General features: G+C 44.5%; 4 protein-coding genes across 7 annotated transcripts in view; 2 read left to right on the top strand and 2 right to left on the bottom strand.

The window, feature by feature from the left end:
• Positions 1–59: 59 nt before the first annotated feature.
• LOC118512812 (glycine-rich cell wall structural protein-like) lies at positions 60–3,207 on the bottom strand. Of its 3 annotated transcripts, XM_036057765.1 has the most exons (6): positions 2,876–3,207; positions 2,508–2,525; positions 2,159–2,170; positions 986–1,081; positions 422–731; positions 60–342 (listed from the first exon to the last, which is right to left on the bottom strand). In XM_036057765.1, exons 1-6 carry the CDS (start codon positions 2,967–2,969, stop codon positions 333–335), a joined length of 540 nt encoding a protein of 179 aa, XP_035913658.1. In that variant the 5' UTR covers positions 2,970–3,207; the 3' UTR covers positions 60–332. The 3 variants fall into 3 exon arrangements, with proteins under 3 accessions (XP_035913658.1, XP_035913659.1, XP_035913660.1); XM_036057766.1 differs by lacking the exons at positions 2,159–2,170; positions 2,508–2,525 and having other exon boundaries at positions 2,876–3,205; XM_036057767.1 differs by lacking the exons at positions 986–1,081; positions 2,159–2,170; positions 2,508–2,525 and having other exon boundaries at positions 422–770; positions 2,876–3,117.
• Positions 3,208–5,876: 2,669 nt separating this feature from the next.
• On the top strand, positions 5,877–7,104 carry LOC118512809 (28S ribosomal protein S15, mitochondrial). The gene is made up of 3 exons (XM_036057761.1): positions 5,877–6,364; positions 6,435–6,630; positions 6,701–7,104. Exons 1-3 carry the CDS (start codon positions 6,016–6,018, stop codon positions 6,993–6,995), a joined length of 840 nt encoding a protein of 279 aa, XP_035913654.1. The 5' UTR covers positions 5,877–6,015; the 3' UTR covers positions 6,996–7,104.
• On the bottom strand, positions 7,008–9,372 carry LOC118512808 (SH3 domain-containing protein Dlish). Its single transcript, XM_036057760.1, has 3 exons — positions 8,952–9,372; positions 7,684–8,768; positions 7,008–7,617 (listed from the first exon to the last, which is right to left on the bottom strand). Exons 1-3 carry the CDS (start codon positions 8,998–9,000, stop codon positions 7,453–7,455), a joined length of 1,299 nt encoding a protein of 432 aa, XP_035913653.1. The 5' UTR covers positions 9,001–9,372; the 3' UTR covers positions 7,008–7,452.
• Positions 9,373–9,612: 240 nt separating this feature from the next.
• Positions 9,613–21,756, top strand: part of LOC118512807 (protein FAM13A) — a 38,245-nt gene continuing 26,101 nt past the window's right edge. The window contains exon 1 of one of the 2 annotated variants that reach the window (XM_036057758.1): positions 9,613–10,035. The gene's annotated coding sequence lies outside the window, so the exon portion shown is untranslated. Of the gene's footprint in view, positions 10,036–18,160; positions 19,251–21,756 lie in introns of those variants that run through there. The other variant, XM_036057759.1, reaches the window with a different exon arrangement.

Genomic DNA, 21,756 nt, shown 5'->3' with positions numbered 1-21,756 from the left:
TCGTTTAGTGAGTTTTTTTCTTGCTCTTCTCGAAAGAGACAAACCACACAAGATCACAATTTAAAAGATTTTTACAAGAGATTTTTCTGTTTTATTCATAAATAAACATACACAAAATAGCTTACAACACGAAAATGGATTCTAACAAAAAACACACACTCACACACGTAACAAAAAACACACACTCACACACACACGACCCGTCCCGTTGATGGTCGTATGGATTGTGGTGTGGTGTAAAAATGAGTCGTTTTGTCATTTTTTTGTTTCTCATTTAGAAACAGGCACGATCGCCCGCACATATTTACAGTCTCAGGGTGTGGTTGCGGGTTTTAGAAGAATCTGAAAAGATTTTCAACAAGATGATTAATGACTTAACCTTGCCGTAGCGAGTTCCTCGACGACTCATTCGGTTACTTACGGGAACAGTCCGCCGCCACCTCCACCGAACGAGTTGGCCGACGCTTGCGCGCTGGACGCCGACCCACCGAATCCTCCCAGTCCGCCGCCGAACGAGCTGGACTGGGCCGAAGCTTGGGCACCGGATCCACCGAACCCACCGCCATGGCCGCCGCCGAACGAGTTCGCGTTCGAGTTACTGAACGAGCCCGAGATGCCACCCAGCCCGATGTTGAACGAGGCGGACTGTGCGTTGGCCTGGCTGCCGGAGAAGCCGCCACCACCTAGCGGTAGCCCACCACCGCCGCCGTAGTGTCCACCGTAATGAGGTCCTGGGTAGGGTCGATGGAAGCGTGGTCGGGGATGAAATCCTTTTTCGTTCGAGATGCGATTCGGGTTGACGACGAGATTAGCAAGCCGTAGGGAAGGATTGAAACGAAAAAGTGGCCACAAAAATGCGTAATGATTAATAAGGAGTCTTTTTACAGGGATATTACATTATTTATAAGTCAAGAATCCCCAACGCGATACTGATACTTTGAATAGACTTCAGCTATCTCCAAGACGACGAACCCAAACCCATTACCTGGCGCTACGTATCCAACTGGGGCTAGTACACCGACCGGAGAGACACCGATCGGTGCAACCGCTACCGGTACCGGAACCGCTACTGGAATAAAGCCTAGAAGAACCGTAAACCGGCGAGATTAGTAGCCAAACTACTGGTGAAGCAGTATTAGGAGAAAAGGGAAGGCAGGATTAGGAGGAAGTGAAAGGAGAGTGGAAAGAATGTTAGTACGCGGTACGATCGCACTATGAGAGCCTGAAGGTATGCAATCTTCTTTAGCTTTGAAATTGACGTTTAGCGTATAGCAAGTAAAAACACTCCTTTGCATACCTTTAGGCGCTCTTTCATTTTCTTTTAGTTTTTGCTGGCTTTCAAGCACTTGTAGGATATTTATTAATTTTGAAATGGTATTCTCATCACCATATTCTTCAAATTAAACTTTCAATGCAATAATATATCCCACAGTAAATACTACTGGCGGAAGAAGAACCAAAAACAGCGCAAACAAATCGAAACGTTTCCGTTACCTCAAGAATATGACCTTCTTCTGTACCGGTCAGCATCATCAGCATCGTCCTCATATCTCTATTTGCCAAAAGCAATCCGCTCCCGTCGAACAACGTCACTAAAGATGTCAAGACGGTGGCAACTGGCAACTCAATCAAACCGTTCAGAGGCTTGGCTCCACACGCTTTGTTGTTTAATTTTGTTTCCCACTCGTCGGAAAGCAGAGAGCCAGACAAATGGATTCTATATTTATTCAGCAGACAGCTCAACAACTTCTGTCTACATGCAAAACATCCAGCGCGATGTGTTTTTTTTTTTTAAGAATTTTGGGGGATTTTTGTCGTGCGAAATTTTTGTTTAACGCGTGGGATTCCATCTTCAGAGGAATTTAATAAAAAATCAATAAAGAAAAATACAAAACGATTGGATAAAGATCAAATATCAACAAAAGAGAGAGAGAGAGAGAGAGAGAGAGAGATGCTGGCTTAAGTAGTTTGTTATTTCAATTTGCTTCTTAAGTTGGTAAGAGGTGATTGAGGTCTCAGCGACACAAAGCCTCTTTAAATAAATGAAGCTTCTTATCTTGAACTTCTTCAGATTCATAAAAAAGCTTGGATCGTACCACGTGTGCTTGGTGAAAAGATTTAGAGAATGATTTAGATCAACGTCGGAACACTATCATACCTCTCCTTAGTGCTGTGCGTAGATGTGTTTGATTGCATATTAAATATTCATGCGTGCGTGTTTATGTGTGTGTGTGAAATGTGCAGCAGGAAGGTCAAATTAGCGACGGCACCATGGACAGGTTGGTTCGATTTCGTTTGTCACGCAGAGACGCAGATCGGTGATCGTGTTGAGTAACACGATCGTTTTGAAGAAGCAAAAAGGGTCGGTAGCCATAAAACGAATCGGTGGTGCATCAATGGACGACCGAATGCATCGGTTCGGTTTCGCCAGCATAATTCAGAAGGAGAAATAAATTAATTTCTTTGTCACAAAACAAATCAAATGATTTTTTGAAGATTTAAACTACCTTTACGATATGCTTTAGCTTTTGAAGGAATTTAGCAAACACACACACACACGGGTTGTCATCATTTTATCCAGTCGAAAAAAGGGACGGAGATAGCACATTTCAAGGTAACACAGCATCACCAACCGAAGTAAGAAAAGTAAAGAATATTACACTTAAATTTCACTCAAACACTACTAAGTACTAAACTACTTAAGACTATTGTTAGATTTTGGGAAACAGCTTTCACAGTGGTTATTGCTTTGCTCTCCCGTAAGCTACACTACTCGCGCCCATTGCTACTAACGGCAGCGCCACTAAAAACCACACGGCACTCGTTCGCCACCGCTCTGCCCTCTAGCGACAAACGCTCCGAAACACATCAATACCTCCTCCCAAGCCGGGATAGCCGAATCCAAACTGTGCCACCGGTGCAGCAATGGCGACCGCCAACAGGGCAAACAATACCACGAACAGTTTCATCCCGACAGCAACGATTGCACAATCTGGCAAACAAAACACACACGCCCTTCCTAGGGTGACAACACCTGTTGCTAGAAACGAAGCTCCAAAGCTATTCCGTCCGGTTCGAGCGTGTCCGCACAACTGCTTTAGATCGATTGTCAAATAATGGTTTTTATGCTGCGCTGCCGATTGTACAGCATCCCTTCCCGTGTGCCGGCTAGGGTCACAGGGTTTTTCCTGCCGCACGACGAAAATAAACAACTCGGCGCTTCTTCGTGCGGTCGCTGTAATGGTTGGCTTGGACCGGCCGGCTTGCACGATATTACACGATCACCTGCGATCACCGTGCGAAGGTGATTGAGTCACGCCGTAGTTCTTGTTTTTTTTTCCCCCATCGGTCTGGTGGGGGCCTGTATGTTAAGTTTCGACGTTCAAGTTCAAGATTTTTCACGGATCGCGATGGACGGCGTGGCTCATCTGTGCTTTTGTTTTTTTTTTTTGCCCGGAGACTTTCTTGAAGACAAAGTCTTGCTCGTCGGGACAGGAAGAGCATAACATCCTTGAGAAGCGCCGTTTCTTGGCTGGTCGTTGACCGGTCCGGTGCGGGAGGCAGAGACCGGACGATGTGGTAGAGTATTGTGAAAGATGACTGGTGGTCGTCGCTGCAGCGAAAACATGCAAATAGGAAGACGGGTGGAGCCTAACTGTTTCTAGAGAGTCCCACGGAGATCTAGCGAACGAGAGAGAGAGAGAGAGAGAGAGAGAGAGATGGAGATGTGTGATGATGCTGGGTGATCTTCTGCGTCATTACACTCTTTTACAGTTGTCGCAGTGTTGCAGACCGAACGATCAAAGCAACACGGAAATCACTTAAAGGAAAAAGACGACATCGATCAGATAATCTGCGCTTTTAGTTGTAGCCTATTCGGACTGTTTTTTTATAGCAACCACTAGCGTCTACAGCGAGAGAGAAAATAACGATCTTGACCTTCGATTGAAACCACTCAACATCCTATGTCCGCTTACAACTGTAACAAAATCCTTCACCACAAGTTGGCGAACTTACCTTAGGCTCCCAAAAAATGGTTGCTTATAGTGGTTATAAGTACAAGGACTACTACTTCGGACCAGGTCAATCAAACTTCCTCTCCGGGACCAACGTCCAGTGTGCTCGTGACATTGTGCTTACGTGAAAGGTTTCACGTTGGAAGTAGTTGACCAGGTAAAGACCACCGATTACAGCGATACCTCACATTTGCTCCGTTTTGTTTGCTGTTTATAGACTCTCCATAGCTAGTGATATGCTGGAAGTGGATTGAAGGAAATCCAGTGAAGGGATCGGAATATGTGGAGCATAATTATACTGCGCACGGCTGGAAGGAAAGACATACGATACTTCTAGGTCATTGTGTTTGCTCTGCACTGTCTACGTCCTCCTTTAGGGATTTTTATTTACTTTCCATTTCATTTCTTCTTTCTTGTTTTTTTTTTGTTCGTTTGCCCTTTGCTTCCTGGGTGGTTTGGACTTTGTTCAAAATGGTGGATCACTTCCTGGTGGTGTTATAATTATATTACCGTCTGAGCTTTATTCTATAAAGTAGAACTCCTATTAAGATTTCTATTAAGCAGTAGAAAAAAATCCGTTTGCTCATTGCTGTTCACAACGCCACAAGCAAACAATAAACCTCTTGATGAAGCATAATCAATCCGTGGAACGAAATGGATTTGCTCAAAATGGCTACTTCTTACTGATTCTTCTTCGAACTCATTCTTCCCCCCTTACAGGTACATTATCTACTTTTTTATTATTATGCTTAAGCTGTTTTGATAACCTTCCAGCTTTTAAAAATAAGTCCGTAGCAAACCTGTTTGGGAATCGTGTTTTTCTTTTTCGCACAACAATAGACGCTGGGAATGATCGTTTCCGGCTGCATAGGAATATATTCTACATTCCATTCGTTGTGGCCTGTCTTCTTTGTTTGCTATCGTCGAGGCGGTTTAATGGGTTTAAGTTTTGCAGTGTTATGATTCATCTGCTTACGCACATTGATAGCATATCGTATCGGCTTTTAATCGTTCTCACATGTTTACTTCTCAAGTATGATATCGACTGCGGGAATTCCAACGGCTATCATTTCAAGCACATCCGCAACGGAAAGTAAACATTTGAGCGCTTAAGATGAGTGTTACTCTGGCTCTGGTCAAGGTACGATTAAGCTTATGTTAGTGCTGTACTGAAATTATTCCTTTATGTATTTGTGTATGAGAAATCCTGTCAGATCATTTCAAATAGTTTATTAAATTCAACGGGTCATGAGTTGCCCGCCTGAATCGACGGACGAAGCTGCAGCATGGGAACGAGACCACTCAGGACTCTTATACGTCTCTGAGACATGGACTCTGTCTAGCACTAGCAGATTTCTACTGAACCTGGGCCTATTGTCTGGAATGTTGGATAGCCAGATAGACGATTGATTGATAACGAGCGTCCGAGTTTGTAAATCTTAGGTCAAGTAGTAGAAACAAATAAATTTCTTCTCTTTTTTTAGTATAAATTGTTGGCGATCGCCTACATAAAAAATTAGATATTTTTGTAAATGGTATTATTTTTGAAAAACAGGGTCTTGATCGAAAATTTCAAATTCATCCTACCATTTCAAAACTGTGCATGGAATATGGGCGAGCCCTGCACAATAAGAATGCTTCTTACTTTGACGTATAGGTGGCAGCACTAGCGCTGTTTTGATTCTTCATTTCAAAGTAAATTAAACAAATTTTACTCATAATTTGCTATTTATTTATTGATAAATGTAATGAATAATTTTTTAAAAAAAATTCTTCATAAAAAACTTCGAAAAAAACGTCAATTTTAGCTTCATTTATCTTAACTGTCAAAATCGCAAGCGACTGCACGGAATACCACATTCCCTTTTCGCCACCGTTCCAGTGACACAAAAAACGTAAACAAAGAAAAAAATAAAGCAAAAACCCACCTCGAGCTCGTCGTGGTTGCACGGTGTGTGCGTGCTTTCGTAACAACAAATAGCTAATCGTACCAGCCACCATGAACGCACTGGCAAAGCTGAAAACCCTCACAACACCCTCCATCAATCAGATCGTTCGTACGTACGCACTAAAATCCGATCTGAAAATCAAATGGGTCCGGCCGGAGAAGGTGCCGTGCTACAAGCCGCAAAAGTCGGGCGATCTGCAGTCCCTGCCGAAGTTTGCCGGCAGCGAGCTGATGAAGGACTACCGTGAATCGAAAGAGCTGGAAACGGCAAACGAGCACGTGCGGAATCTGTTCACCCTGGAGCACAACCGGCGCCGGCAGATGGTGGAAAACTTTAAGGAAGACATGGTGCGGCGCGTGTACCGGCACGATTTGGACTACGGTTCGATGGAGGCGAAATGTGAGTTGGAGTTGGAAATGGGGGGAGAACAAAGTGCGATAGCATCATGCTGCCCTTGCTTTGCTTTCAGTGGGTCTCATGACGGCAAGAATACGCAGCCTGCAGGACTATATGGAGCAGTTTCCGCGCCAGTCAGTGGTGAAGGTCCAGCTGAAGGAGCTGATCGATAAACGCAAGCGCTTCCTTCGCTATCTGCGGCGCTGGGACTATCGTCGGTTCGAGTACGTGCTGGAGAAGCTAGACCTCGTTTACAAACCCTACCCAACGTGAGTATGGAAAACGTAGCGCAACGAGAGGACGAAACGCTTTATCTACCAATTTCTTTTCACACTTTAGGCATTTCCATTGGATCACCCGTAAGGATTCATTGCGCAAGCTAACCAACATCCACTGCGATCAGATTAAGGAAACGCGGCTGGAAGAGTACCGCAAACAGCTCGAATCGCAGCAGCTAGACTTTCTGGAAAAGAAGCTACAAACGCTGGAATTTATTCGCAAGGAGCAAACCGAATGTCAGGTACCGGTCACCGTAACGAAGGAAGAAATTCAAGCCGTCCGCAAGCAGTACGATCAACTCAAGCAAAAGCGAACGGCCATGGCAGAAAGCTTAAAAGCGGCAGAAGAATCGTAGTAAACCAACCAGTTGAGTGAAGAGCGGGAATGGTATCCCCAGTTCTTTTCCGTTCATTTTATTGTATAAAAAAATACATTAATAAAGTTAATAGACTTGAGCTAGAGAGCGCGTGCGCAAGGTATAAAAAATACTCACAAAAAAGCACACAAATGTCCACATATTAAAAGAGGTTTACAATATATGGGGCATCGCTTAAGGGGATTTAAGCAAATGCGTCTGGCTTCAGAGCGATATTGGACGATAAAAGGGGAACTTAAAAATAACTTTACCTACTCTAGTGGATAGTAGCAACAGTGGCTTGCTATTCCTTATCCACACGGAAGAAAACGGCTGGCGCTTCAAACAGAAGGCTAATCTTACACACCCTAACGCTGCTGCTGCTGGTTTACGTCAATAATTTAAAAGCTATTCAATATAATAGGAGGATGAAAAGCGGGACGATAGGCACAGACTCCTACAGACTCGTCATGGCAGGCGGACGGGCGTATGCTTTGGGAATGAAACCATATTTGCGGGTTTTCGGTGCGTACGCCCACAGCCATCCGTCGACGGTTTGGTTGTTGAGGTCCGCATAGATCCAGTCGCCTCTCCGCACACTTAAATCGTCCGGTGCTTGTGCCTAACGCGAATCCAACGAGGACGAGTTAGATTTGATCATATTAAAAGCTTCAACAAATCATCATACCTTATAATCGTACAGCATGACCAACTCGGTGCCATGGTACCGTAGATCATCCGATCCAATGCCGGGTTGTTGCTGGTGCTGCTGCTGCTGCTGCGACTGCTGTTGATGCTGTGCCTGCTGTTGCTGCTGCTGCTGCTGATGCTGTCCACCAACGGACATGCCACCACCATTCATCGCCTGCAGATTGTTCATATCGTTGCCGATCGATCCCATACTATTTACACCGCCCTGTTGCTGCTGCTGCTGCTTCCCTGCATGGCCCTGCAGTATATTCTCCGCCGGGTACACGAACCCGGACGGAATGAAACCCTCCTGTCCGTCACTCCGCACAATCCAGAACCATTCCGGATCTTCCCGGTTCAGCACGGTCACGAATTCGCCCCGCTCGACCGACACATCGTTCTCGTCGCGCGCAATAAACGTGTACAGCACGATGTACCGACCGCTCGGATCCTTCGCAAATGGCAAGAAGTCGGGCTCCGAGCTGAGACTCGCCTGCGAGTGTTTCAGCGCGTTCGTAAGCAACCCCGGTCCGGTACTGTCATCCAGCACGTCCATACCGATATCGGGCATGCCATCGGTTAAATCAGCCGCCGTTAGTCCAACGCCATTCCCTAGCCCTCCTCCACCCACCACCAGCCCAACAACACCTGTCGCACCTCCGGGTCCTACTCCTGGTCCGCCGCCACCACCACCACCACCGCCACTGCCCGGTGCACCCATGGTGGCGACATCGCGGGGCAGCTTCTTCTTGATGGCAAGATCGGCCAGCTGTGTGTTGAACGGTGCACAGTACGAGTGCGGTATGAAACCTTCCTGCCGGGTGTCCTGCCCGATCACGTACACCCAATCATTCTCACGGTACAGTATGTTCACTATTTGGCCCCGTTTCACCTCCAGCTCGTCGTCCACGCAGGGAGTAAAATCGTGCAACACCACCATCTTACTGTCCGGGCTAAGACCGTGCTCCTTCTCTATGCCGACCCGCACGAGCGTTTCGATGCTGGCCGATCCGGTAATGCGGCCCATGCCATGGTTCAATCCGAGGCTGCTCGACAGATCCTTATCGATATCGCTTCCGATCGCTGAAGCAAAAAGCAAAAATGAGAACACGCACACACATTCATGCAACTAAAGCACGCACGATCACCGAAGCAAACAAGGGTCCATTATCCGAAATGGGCTTACGCAGAGACATGCCAGGTACAGTTCATCTCTCGCCCCCGGGGGGGCGGGAGAGATCAGCGCTCAGCTCAAAACATACTTACGTTTCTTCTTTTTCCCACGACGTATGCGTACGGGGCAGAGGAATGCCATTATGGGAGCGAGCTAGGTCGCTTTGCACTTTCGGAAAACCTCTGCGCCCACCAACCAGCGATACACCTGTGCGACACGTCTGAATGAAGAGGGCTATTCCGGATCGTGGATCATCCTTTGCCAAGCCCTTATTTCGTCCCCAAATCGATCGTAATAATGTTGTTCGCCCGAAGATTAATCGACTGTGATTCCCACGGGCCAATGGAATGTTATTTTTATGGTACAGCGTACGATCGAAACGTCACTAGGGGACGGTATACAGGTTTTGTTTTCTTATTTTCTTATTCCCCGATTTAATTGGTACGATCGGGCCGCAGCCTTTTTGACAAGCTGGAACGGGCAAGTTGAACGCAATACGTTGTGTGGGATGTATTTGTTTTGACATTGTTTTGACCATATTGCATGGCGCTTTCCTGCCCACTGTGCGTGCGATGTTCTCCAGCGAACACCGGAAACGAAGCGAAAGGAACGAAACTTGCACACACATACAAAACATTGGGTGCAACATGTGGAGTATTCAACTCGGCGTCGTATACCCTCGACAGTCTTTGACGTGACGGCCCATGCATGTTCAAACCCACACACAGTCAAGTGTGAGCACACGCAGCGAACGCACACACACACATTCGATGCCCCCATACAGGCGAAAAAATTATCAATCACTTCTTGTGTTTGTCAAGCATATTTGCAACCTTCGCTATAATCTCGCGTACGACCGACGTGTTTTGCCGATTAATTAGCGGCATGATAGCGATAAAGATCGCGTGTGATTTGGCAGCGTGGGAGATTTGAGTATCGTGCATGTGTGTGTGTACGTAATTGTGCGTGAGTTCTGTGCGGGTGTGAAATTCACGAATATCGAAATCGTTCAGAAACGGTGAACCTTCATCCGAAAGCAAAAGCAGCCTCCTCGAACCATCTAGAGACGGCACGGCGGAGGATAAAGTGTGAACCGAGCACAGGCAGAAAGGCTTTACATTTTCCAGTGTGTACTTGGATTAGCAGAGAAACGCGACACAGAAGAAAAAAACAAAGGTAAGCCCTTTTTTGGTTTTGGCCAATACGGCCCTCCCATGTGCAGTGAGGGGGAAAGTGCATGCTGCAGCCGAGCTGCACCTGCCAATGTAAACAAAGGTGTTGTAGAGGAATAATGATTGAATTACATCGATCATACCGGCAAGGCTAGGCTTTTTTCAGGGAAAATCAAAGTCCAATGTAAACAACACGAGCCTCGCCCCCCCCCCCCCATAGCTGAGGGCCATCATAGTGAAGGCCAACCCTAGAGAGAGAGAGAAAAAAACGGAAAACATTATTGCGCAATTATTTTCGGACAGCAATAGTTTCCCCCACCTATCGGGCTTCGCTTTAATTCGGCGCAAAGGTTAATGAACGTTTTCAGCGAAGTAAAATCCCGGTGCCGGACGGAAAGAAAGTTGCAGTGCTGCAACTGCTTGTGTCAACAGGCCTGGCCCCGTACACCGATCGCGCCACTCATCGACGACCGAGGCCCGAGGCCCGAGGCCATGTCAGCCAACAGCAGCAGCAGCAGCATGTAATCCCCCACCTGGCCCGATGTTTTGCGGCCGCTCGAGTGTGCCTTAACTTTTACTTCTATTTTTAGCAACGAAACATTTTCGTCCAAAAGAAGCAACGGCCGGCCACCCCGGTCCAAACAAAAAAAACAAAAAACGACCGACCCACAATACATCAAAACATCGGTCACACTCTGGCATCTGGCTGTGTCGGTCTTTTGGCAAAGGAAAAGAAAAAATCACCGAAAATCTGCCAGAAACGGCACTATGTTAAAGGTGAAATTATACTACGACGGGCACAGATTGCGATTGGCAAAGAGCTTAGCGATAGAAAAGGGAATTGTTCCAGAAGCTTCCGATCGATGAAAGGAACATGGGGAGACACTTGAGACGATTAGCCCGATGAGATTAGCAAGGTCGTAGACAACGACGGGTCCTCACGTGTGCCGTTTAAATCACGCCCGCCGACGGTGTAATCGATCGGTCCTCTCGACTTTGATTGAGCGTCATTTGATGCATGATTGTGCAATCGCAAAGAATCATTGCGCACGCGGCACTCGCAGGACACTATTTTTAACTACTCCCTTTACCTGAGTGTTAAGCAATAGAGTACATTTTATTGCTTCGCACTGATAAGCGTATTTCGCTTGCAACACTCTGTCTTCAGAAACTCATCTTCCATGGAACTGTCGCGCGCCTCCTTTTACGTGACTTCACCATGGCAGATGATAATGGGTGTTTGGCTTCTCCTGGTGATAGACGCATCATTATCAGCATCATGCAGAAGAAGAAAAAACCTGACCAAAAACTGCAGCGGAGGAGGCTCGCCACCATGACCCGGTCGGTTTTTTTTTGTTTCGCTCGCTGTGTTCTTTCCCATAATTTATCTCACAAAGAAGCGAATTGGTGGACCGTCAGCGCCAGCCAAAACTAACCTCAAGGATTTTTACTTTCCCTTCCTCATCATGCGATCCGCGGACCGGTCGAAGAGATAATTAAAGCTACAACGAACACGCACACACGCTTCTTGAATCGGCCGATCGCTCCGATCTTCACTTTTATTTCGCGATTCGGAAGTGGTGTGCTCACGAGCCGTATCATGTTGTGCTGATGCTACGAATTTTGGTTTTATGGGGATATAATAGCAAAACTGTGCTGTGCTGGACACGGAAAGCTGCATTTTCATTCCGTTTACTTGGTGGTTGATCACTATCCAAACGAGTATTCGATTCGTTTCACATTGAGAATGATGGCTTTCAAGGTTTTTCCTACGCTCATTACACGGCTTTAAAATGTTGTGCTGCAATTGGTAATGAAAACTTGACTCGGTTCTCTCGGTCAGGGTGCCCCCGGTTTTATGGTGTGTTTTTTTTTCTGAATTGGTACTTGTAGAGCGATGAGTGTGTACGGGCATTATTTTACTTGCAAGCAGCAACGGACACAGTGGTTAAGCTTGTTGTTTGCTTGTAGATGGATTTGGTGTTGATAAATGATATGCTATTGTGCTACTACGTATTGCAAGAGGAATATTTGGACATGCACCCTATCCTGACCAAATCCTTCAATAAAATAGGAAATCTGCATTTATTATTTGAATACTTATGTACACTAGTTACACGTGCAAACTTCATCTCTATCCAATTTTTGACCAAGGAGAGTTGAAGTTTTTGATGACTTCAAAGGTGTGATCCACTAGTTATATGTCAGTCTTAAGTAAACCGGCATTTTGCTGGCAGGTCCGCTGATGGTGTTCCCATCAGTTTTGGTCGTCGCCTCGTTATTCTTCCAATAGTTGAATCAGCGTATTTACAGAACATTTGCACTGACTTGTATAAGATGGTTCTCGAAGCATTCATTCCTCCGAGTTCCTAATGATTCGTTTGCGTCAAATAAGAGGTCTACAAATAGTTGAAGAAATTGTAGGAACGAAAACGCTTCTTCTCTGTTACCTTAACCCTTCTTCTTCTTCTTCCTTGGCGCTACAACCTCGAGAGGTCTCGGGCCTACCATTTATAGCTTTCTGTGACTTGATTTTACCCGTAGCAAAGTAGTCAGCCCTGCTTACGAGGAGGCGATCTGGATGGGATTTGAACCCCAGCCGTGCCGTGTGGTGACCGGCGCGGGCTGTCGCTTTGGCCACCGGATCGCCTCAAGAATGATAAAAAAGGTTGCAAATAATTTCAATTGCATTCAATTGTATTTCCGGAGACATTTTCTCCCCAAACGGTCGCCATCACGAGGGCGCAATGTATTATCCCTCAAGTAGTAGAAAGCGTATTGGAACAAAAACCAAATTAAACCAACTCTACTGCATTTGGCAGATAGTATCGTTCTTCTTCTGCTTCATTCTAGGAACGTTCATAGCAAACAACGCTCGCGCACAGTGCAGTCTGTGTGAGAAGGTTGCCTCTTTACTTGCTAAGCTTATCAATGTCCTGACAACGATGTATACGGGCAAAAGAAGGGGCAAATTTCTTCAGCGGACGCATTTGCCGTTGTCCCATATCGGACCGCATATTTAATGCATCGCACGCACTTCGGTCGGTTCCGTTCCGTTCCGTGTTGTTGTTGTGATGTGTTTATTTTAAGCTGCACTTCGGCTGGCAAATGCAAATGCGGTGAAGGTCGCACCATGGGTGCTGGAGCATGCCGTGGCTCTTTTTGTGCGGCGTGTCGAGTGTCTTGTGTGGTTGTGTTTGGTCTGGGAGAAGTGATGTGCCTGGAATGCAACAGGAATAATTTAAAAAAAAACGCTATTGCATTTGCTGCTTCAAATGGTCGTTCATATGTTTAATAAATTTTAATCATTTTCTAGCCAGTTTTCTATTAACTGCTGCCTATTTTACAGTCTATTCGAAGACGAACGACGCAATTTTTTTGCGCGATAGTTGCAAAAACAAAGCAATCCATCATCTCAACTAACATCTGACCGAAGGCTCAATTGATCGGGTAATGCCTCCATTAGCGCCAAAACCGGCCGAACGGCATGGGCCAATCGACCAAAAACAACGTGTGCGCTGATAATTTGCCAAAAATGATGATGCACCCATGCACCGAATTGTTGCCAAAAAAGCCAATATTAAAGGTATTTCAATTTTCAGCTTTACCCACTTGACCGGCTGACTAGGTGTTTGCAGACGTCGCTTCCGTATGTCTTTTTTTTATTATTCAACCAGGGAAAATCGGCTCGCCGTAATTAATCGTGTTTAATGTAACGGTGAAGGTTATTATGTCGCATACGGTTATTTTTAACGCGCTGCATCTATTCGCGCTTCCGCCCATCGAATGCACCGAATGTGGGGGTCGTGGTTGTTGCTGACGCAAAACAAAATTTGCCAGTCCGAAGCGCGCATCTTTTCCCATCCCCATAAAGGGAATGAGCGATTTTATTTTTATCAATCTCATTTCACTATCATTCGTTTTGTATAATCGATTAGCGTTTGTTATGCGTTGATCGTGCATAATAAATGCAATTGAAATTACACCAAACGACGTCGTAAGCGAATCTGTTCCTTTGACCCCCTGCTTTTTGCTTTCCTTTTCACCGAATCTGTAAGCAAATGTGGGTACGAAGGAAACAAAAAGACGATAACCCGGTAATGAAAAATGAATACCGGAAACGGCCGGGGTATCAGCTTTCTACTTGGCACCATCGCCGGATGGTGAAACACGTGCGAACCTTTGGAACTAGCATGTGAAAAGCCAATCCAGGACTCCAAGCACATGGCACACACGTGAGACACGATTGGAAGTAGCGGCCTGTGCACACCATTTAGTGGCTTTCGATGCTTTTGGTCCTATATATATTGGCAATTGGAAAAGGAATGGAAACGATCGGTACACAAAAACTTGCCCACGTGGCCAAAAACTGTGTGGCATGTAACGCATGCCGGGTCAGAACAGAAAGCAGCCTGCAGGTCTGTTACGCCTTTTCAATTAACTAGCGTATTTACTTTGCTGTTTTCTTTTTTGCAATCGATAGGATCGTTATTAAAATTTGTTATCTAATCAATTTAAGAGCGTCCGTAAAGTAGGATACAACCCCTATAATACGATTAGCTTGATTCGCGCAGAAAGCTGGCCTGTGTAAGCCTGTGTAAGCCTGGCTTTCGCTTGCTGCTGTGCAAATTAAATTTAATGATAACCGATTAGCCAAACCAAACAAACCAACCACCAGTTTACTTATACGGTATGTAAACTATTGATCAGAAGCTGGGGAAAAAACAGCAAAAACCTAAACACGTTTTTGCTATCGTAGCTCGCGATACGGGCCATTATCAGTGAGTTGCTGCTTTTAAAACTTAACACATAAATCATTCCCTTTTCTTTGCAAATCATTCTGATTGGACGCGTTTTTACCGATTTGCAGTCTAAAAGTAAGTACGTCTGAAATTCAAGGTTTGACGTGACAAGGCGACTGTAACAATACTGGATATCCCACTCGACTATTTTTATACCTAACTTACTGCCTCTCCGTAAGTGTTTGAAATGAAAGCTAGAAATTACAAAGAACAATACTGGAAGCTTTTCACTTAATCCTTCTGGAAGGCCACACTCTCGACTGCTCTAGCTCCCGAGGCTCAGAGTTGAGCTAATGGTTGATAGCAGCAGCAAACTCGAGAGTGCTGTGTTGTTTCATCCATTATTGCATTCTCGATTGCGTCATTGCGACCGGCGACGATCGTGTGTGTCGGAGTATGTGCGATAGGGTGCGATTTGCATATTTGTGTTCGTAGCTGGCTGGTAGGTACGAATATCTGGCGTGGTGGCAGGAGCGAACGTGTGACGATCGCGCACGCAAACGCCGTCGAGTCGATCGGGGTGGATTAAATTTCACTTAACTAACTTGTCATTAACCGTGCATTGATCTTGCACGGTTCCTGTGCGTCAGCCGTGTGTGCATAAACTGTTCGATGGGGTGTTATTGATTTGTTTGATTAAAGGAAGGGGGGTTTGAAATATGTTTTAATGTTCTTTCTTGCTATCTTTCTTATAATTTTTTTACTACCCCTTTTCAACACTTTTGACCATTTTTTAAATTATTAATATAGTTTTCAGGTTTGTTTTCCATATATTTTGTATTATCATTTAACTTGTTTGTTTTGTTATAGTTTTAATTGATTTTTAATCCTGAATTTTCATTTTTTGGTTTTTTTTTATAATATTAATAACACAATTTATCATTGTTTTCTGTTTTCTTTTAATAATTTGCTTTTGTTCGACTACTTTTGTATATTATTATTTTGTCAGTGGTTTTCTTTTTATTGCTTTATAAGTTAAAAGAATTTCATAGCTCTGACTCGCTAGCCTTCTACCTATTATTACTGCTGCATTTTAATATCTTTTTGTCATTACTTTTTATTACATTTTAGCAATTTTCTTTTTATCGTCTTTTTAAGTTAATAATTTTTGCTTCTTCTTTTCTTTGTGTGGTTTCTTTTAATTAATCTTAATTTTGAATCTTATTGTTGTTTTGCTTCATTACTTTGCGTAAATTTTTTATTTTTTTTCTCTTGTTTTTAACATTGTTTTTATTTGATTATTATACTTTAGCATTAATTTTTATGTTTTATTGTCTATTTGAACTTGATATGTTTTTTTTAAATTATTTTGTTTATTTTTATCTCTTTTATTTTATTGTATACGCGCGTTCTATATTGTTACTTCTAATTTCAAAATCTTTATTATTAAATTAAATGCGAATTGAATTTATAAATAGACCTATTTCGTCTTTTCTTCCTAATACCTTGTCAGCCTTTACCAGCTACCATGTACGTTCCCTTTAACAAAAGCTTCTATTGTACTATGGAAGATGAAAAATTAAAAAACTCCCCGTCTTTCTTTCACCTTGATGTTTGTTCTCATTGGAAAGCAGTTCTTTTCTTCTCTTAATACCCGCGCTTCGATTTGCTTCGTCCTTGTGTCATATTTTTTTACCGGACAAATGATTGTGAGTTTATTCGAACGATACGTCACGTTGGGAGGTGCACGAAAGCCAACCCTAATCGACGACACCAGAACAGCGTACCAAAAAGAATGTTCCTTTCCTTTATTAATTCGCCTTTCTGTGTCACCGGTTTTTTTTCTTCCTTCTGGTTGATGTCCTATACCTCACAAATGGCGCAATACGCGTACACGGATGTGCTTGTGACGGAAGTAGCGAAACCTTGACAAGCTCCTGAGCACCTGTGCATACGATAAACTTGTTGTCCGTTTTTTGTTCCTCTTGTTCGCTGCCTCTAATGTCGTTCGTCTCGCAAGGATAGTAGATAATACCGCCTGGGAGACGCGATGTGCTACTTTGCGTTTGTTTCTCGGTGAAGGACCAGCCCAAAAACCCATTCACCAGCACCCACTCCACCAGCCACGTGTCGCGCCGGTAGAATCATTTTATCAATAACCGGAGCCACGGACGCTTTTCCGCTTTTCTCCAGTCCCCCGCCGGGGTGACGAAGGTGTCTTGGTTAGAGGGTCCTGCATTCTTTGCGCACACTCACGTTTATCGATTATGCAACTATATCCTGCCACACAGCGCCGATAACATCAACGAGCGACCAGGAGGTCCTGATTGTCGCTCACTGTGAGCCGAAGATCTCGCGCTCTAGTTCGCGCTCTCTCTCTCTCTCTCGGTTCGGCGGCACCTGTATGAATGGAAATTAGAAAAGCTCACCGAACGGTGGTGTGTAAAAGTTCGTCCGGTGGGGGAGGATTCGAGATCTCGTTCGATGGTGTTTCTCTCGGAAGCTTATTTTCGATAGCCTATATCGGGTTCGATTGTTCGAAGGACGAGCACGCCGCAGACTCGTAACCGGGGGCAGGGGAACTATATTTACGAACGAGGTGGAACGAAAATCGACAAAACATCGCGACATGCCATGCGCTAGGCGATCCTTTTTTGGGGGTGGGTCCTTGAAGGAACAATGAGATCATGGTCCGCCGTTGCCGACGTCGCACGAATGGGTGATGCTTCTTTGTTAAGTAATGGTTTCGTGTTATGCTCTTTTTATTAAGGATTTAATTAATAGTTAAGAGAAATTTAATTAACTTTATTTCACTTCTTTTAAAATTTGCCCAGAAATTTTTTATCTTCCATTAAACTGTGACAAAGTTTGTTAACATAATTTAACAAAATTTAACATGAACATTGGATGGCATTTTTAACAAATATCTAAAAAAGGATACAGAAAGTCTAAATTAGCATTACTTTAAAGAATTTAAAATAAGATAGGATTACTGGGAAACTCACAGGAACGTAAACAGGTCATTTTCTTTTGAAGAGGTTTGTGAGGAAAATTGCTCATCATTCCAGTGTGTAGTAGGTCCATTGTTGACGTAGGAGAAACTCTGAGGACTCCCCAAAACCTGGGGAGCATAAGCTTCTTCTACAAGGACCTATCTCGCTCTCGTGCTCTCTCTCTCGTTTGTACTGCTTCTCTCAAAACGTGGCAGATAAGCAAAGGAATCCTTTTTTCCATCAACAAGGATATTTGCAACAATAATCCTCGCTCTCTCTCTCTCTATGCTAAAGAAACCGAGAGAGAGACTTCTACTGCTACCGTGTAAAATTTAAACCCCAACAAGAAAAAAATCCTGAAAAACAGTACACCAGCATCGAGAGCCCTTATTCACAACGGGAAGTTAGTTGAAATCAGTCACGAAATCCGGGTCGCGCTGGGTGTGAAGTGCACCGCGTCGTGCTAAAGTGAAGACATCAGTAAAGCTCCGCCATAGTAGTGGCATCTCTTCCGAAATAAAGAAAAAAAAATCATTCGTTGCAAGTTTAGAATGTGATGCGTTTGATTGGCGTGGTCGAGCCAAAAAAGCAAGGGGTTTTAGCCGACCAAAGTACGGAAGACCAATTGAAGAGGATCATGATGATGATGATGATGATGATGATGTTCTCCCTTTACTAGAGTGGCAAGTGTTGAAGTGTTGTGTTTTCTTTCTTCCCGTACCTTCCAAATTATGCCAATCGCGTAAAGTCTTCTCGAAAAAAAAACCTTCCCGAAAATGTGTGTCACACATCAATCAAATTAATATCTTGGGAGCTAAAGTTTATCAGTGTCCTAAATATCAAAAAAAAAGTAAATCCATTACAGTTTGTGCGAAAAATCCCTCCCAAAGTGGGGTAGAGACGGTGGAATTGATTTTCCTCCTGCGCTGCAGTAAAGACGTGCTAGAGAAGCTAAGGCATATCCTTTGCCACGAGAGGACCCAAACGGAGCGGTGCATACAAATCTCGCTAGAGTAAAAGAGAGAGAGAGAGAGAGATAGAGACACGGGTTTTTTTTTGTGTCAGGCTTCTCATTATCCAGGAAAAAGGATATGCTGTAAAGTGTTTCCTGTGTGCTGTTCTTCCCCCACCCCGTGTTCTCCCAGTACACAACATCTTGGGACCTTTGTGTTGTGATGCGAGCCTCGGGCGTACAGACTGAACGGTACAATGGAATGTAATGTTTAAACCCCAGGACGCTCCCCAGACGTGTGTATGTGTTTGTGTGTTGCGTGTTTCTGTACAATAGTGCGACACTATAAATAGTGGCCCGGAAAGCGCGATAAAAAGTCTCCACGAAGCCGCGATTCTGAGGGACGCCATAATAACGATAAGCGTAAACTTCCAAGGTTTGTGTGAGTGAGTGTATGCGTGTGAAGGATTATTTATGTGACCGAAGCCTCCCCGACTCGACCGGAAGTGGGTGTAGGAAAAGTAAAAAAAAGGTAACTTCTTGCTATATTTACAAACGCTCGTCATGAATGGCGGATGTTGTAATCTTTGCAGCGGGATTTCATCATTTTCTCCGCATTCAGCTCATAACTTCCTGGTGCTTGGAAAGTATATTTGGAAGGAGCTAAACAAGTCTGACAAAGAGCTTTCAAAAACCTCGTGATGAACACGAGAGACACGTTTTGTTTGTGTGGAGCCAACATTTCAAGGACGAATAAGGGTTCGTGATGCTGTAAAGCTCCCCCTTGCTTCAGTAACGACTCTCTCGGCAATGAAGCTTTCACGTTACTTTAACAGACAAGGGAGATTATATCAGTTTAATTATATTTTTTTCGCTATTGATTACTCTACTGGTAAGCTTCCCTTATTCGCTCGCCAAACCCACTGAACTGCGGAGTAAACATTTGAATCAATCTTTAATTTGTTGTCCGGTCTCTTGCGCCTCGGGACAACACGGCCTGTCGGGGAAGCAAACATCAACCGAACACGCCCGTCACGATGTTCACGTTCCGCGTTGAAATCTAAACCTCTGCTTCGCATAAACCAATTCGATGCACGACCTAAGTCACGTAGGCCTAAATAAAACCGACCGTACGCGACTCCATCATCTCGTCCCAGTTTTTTTTTATTTTGTTGATGGATCCCCGGAATATGTGGCGTCGTCGATGTTGGGAGCATTCCGATCCGAGCCCAAGAGAGCGCCGGAGAGATTGTATTAGCGCGAGAGCGCAGTGCGTAAACAAAAGTCCGAGACAGTCTCCCCAGAACTCGGCCAAAACTGACGCCCCCATCGGCTGTTCTGCTCGAGCGGAACGAGTAATGATTTTTCGAACCAACGGTGACACGTATGACAAGTTATGTGGCGTCTGTCTGCATGTCTGCAGGGTTTCATAGAAGCCGAAATTGGGCCATCCAAGTGTCTGCCATAATGAAAAAAAAAATCTCACCAGGACATCGTGAGGATTATCTGAGAGAGCAAAACTCTGTTGGGCCGCTACACCTTTCTTTGGAAAGTTTTCGTTCGAAGTTTTCCTCGCGTTTAAGGGGGTAGTGAGAGGGAAAGTATTGTTTCCTTTTATTCTCCTTTTTTCCCACAAAACCTCTGAACCTCAAGGTAATTGATTGTTGTTGTTAGAGTCTTTGCGATCTGTAATAGTGGCTGACATTCGATGGCTTCTCACCCCTAAAGGACGTGTTACGGCGTCATTCAATAATGGCCGTTATCGACTAGCTCGACTACGTCGCATTTTTTTTTGTACTACAATAAGAGGTGGAAGGATAACGACACTTCGCTAGGACTAGCAGCTCCGATGTGCGGGATATCATCCTGCCGCGCAAAAACGTTTCAAGGCCAACGGAGTCTCTCGCGTACGCGACGTATCCGTCGCAGCTCATAATAAACTCTGGCCCTGCAGTTGTTTCGGGGCGTAAACAACACGATACTGTCTGCAGATAGCACCCCTTTTGTTGACAAACAGTCGATCATTGTAAATGGCGAGATTTGACGATAAAGGTGGGGCTGAGTTTGATGTCTTCCGAATCGCCTGCTCATAATCGTTCCTACTGAAAAATAAACCTTTTGATATTTTTTTAAAACCGATATTCTTTTTTTAATTAGAATCAATCTATGATTCTGAAAAAGGAATTCGATGATAATCGAGGAACACACGAGTAAGGAATTTTCCGCATCGGTTTATTGCTGCTTGACAGCAGCAGCACTCAACCGAGCTCGTAGTAATTATCGATTACAACATTCAGCTCAATCGAGTCGCGCCTACGATAACGATAACAACCGTGATGGTACCACGAAGAGACATCTTCTTATCACATAAGAACCGTGAGCCGTACTACACTGCCTTTAGTGTGATTTTTCTTTCATATTTTTGCCCATTGAAGGGGGGCCTAGTCAATGGGGATTAAATGAAGGGTACTACACGAACACGATCGATAAGATGGCAGCCAGATTAGTGGCTCGAGACACGAAAATGTCCAACGGGTTGGCGTACGAAAAACAGCTGTTTTGTGATAAGGTTATTTGTTGCGCTAAAAATGGAACACTTCAAACCTGCGGCTGCCGGAGGAAATCCGCATTTCTATCGCTTCAAGAAGGAGGTGGTATTCGATGTGTCATCCGAGTACCACCGTTACCAATTGTCAGTTCCTAATAACCTGTGCAATATAAACTATCCGCCTTCCAGAGCGTGCCCGCGAATTGTTGTCCTTGCCGATTCTGTTTCTGCTTGTATATTTACGAGTAATTTAATACTCACCACCCATTCTTCTCGATCGTGTTCGGGCAATCCGGACGATGGTCTGGAAAGGAATAGGGAGGGCCGATTGTTTCATAGCCTATTTTTAGAACCGAAAGAGATTGCATCGGTGTGCAGTGTCCTGCTCCCTGTAGTTGCATGAGAGTGACGCTAGTGTTGCGTATGACTTCTACTTCTGCACTCACTTGTTGCATCATAATCTTTCGCTGTTTAGGTTATGTGATGGGAA

This window comes from Anopheles stephensi, chromosome 3 (assembly GCF_013141755.1).
Source record: "Anopheles stephensi strain Indian chromosome 3, UCI_ANSTEP_V1.0, whole genome shotgun sequence".
Classification (NCBI taxonomy): domain Eukaryota; kingdom Metazoa; phylum Arthropoda; class Insecta; order Diptera; family Culicidae; genus Anopheles; species Anopheles stephensi.
Note: the sequence above shows the minus strand (reverse complement) of the source record. Positions and strands in the feature narration are given on the sequence as shown.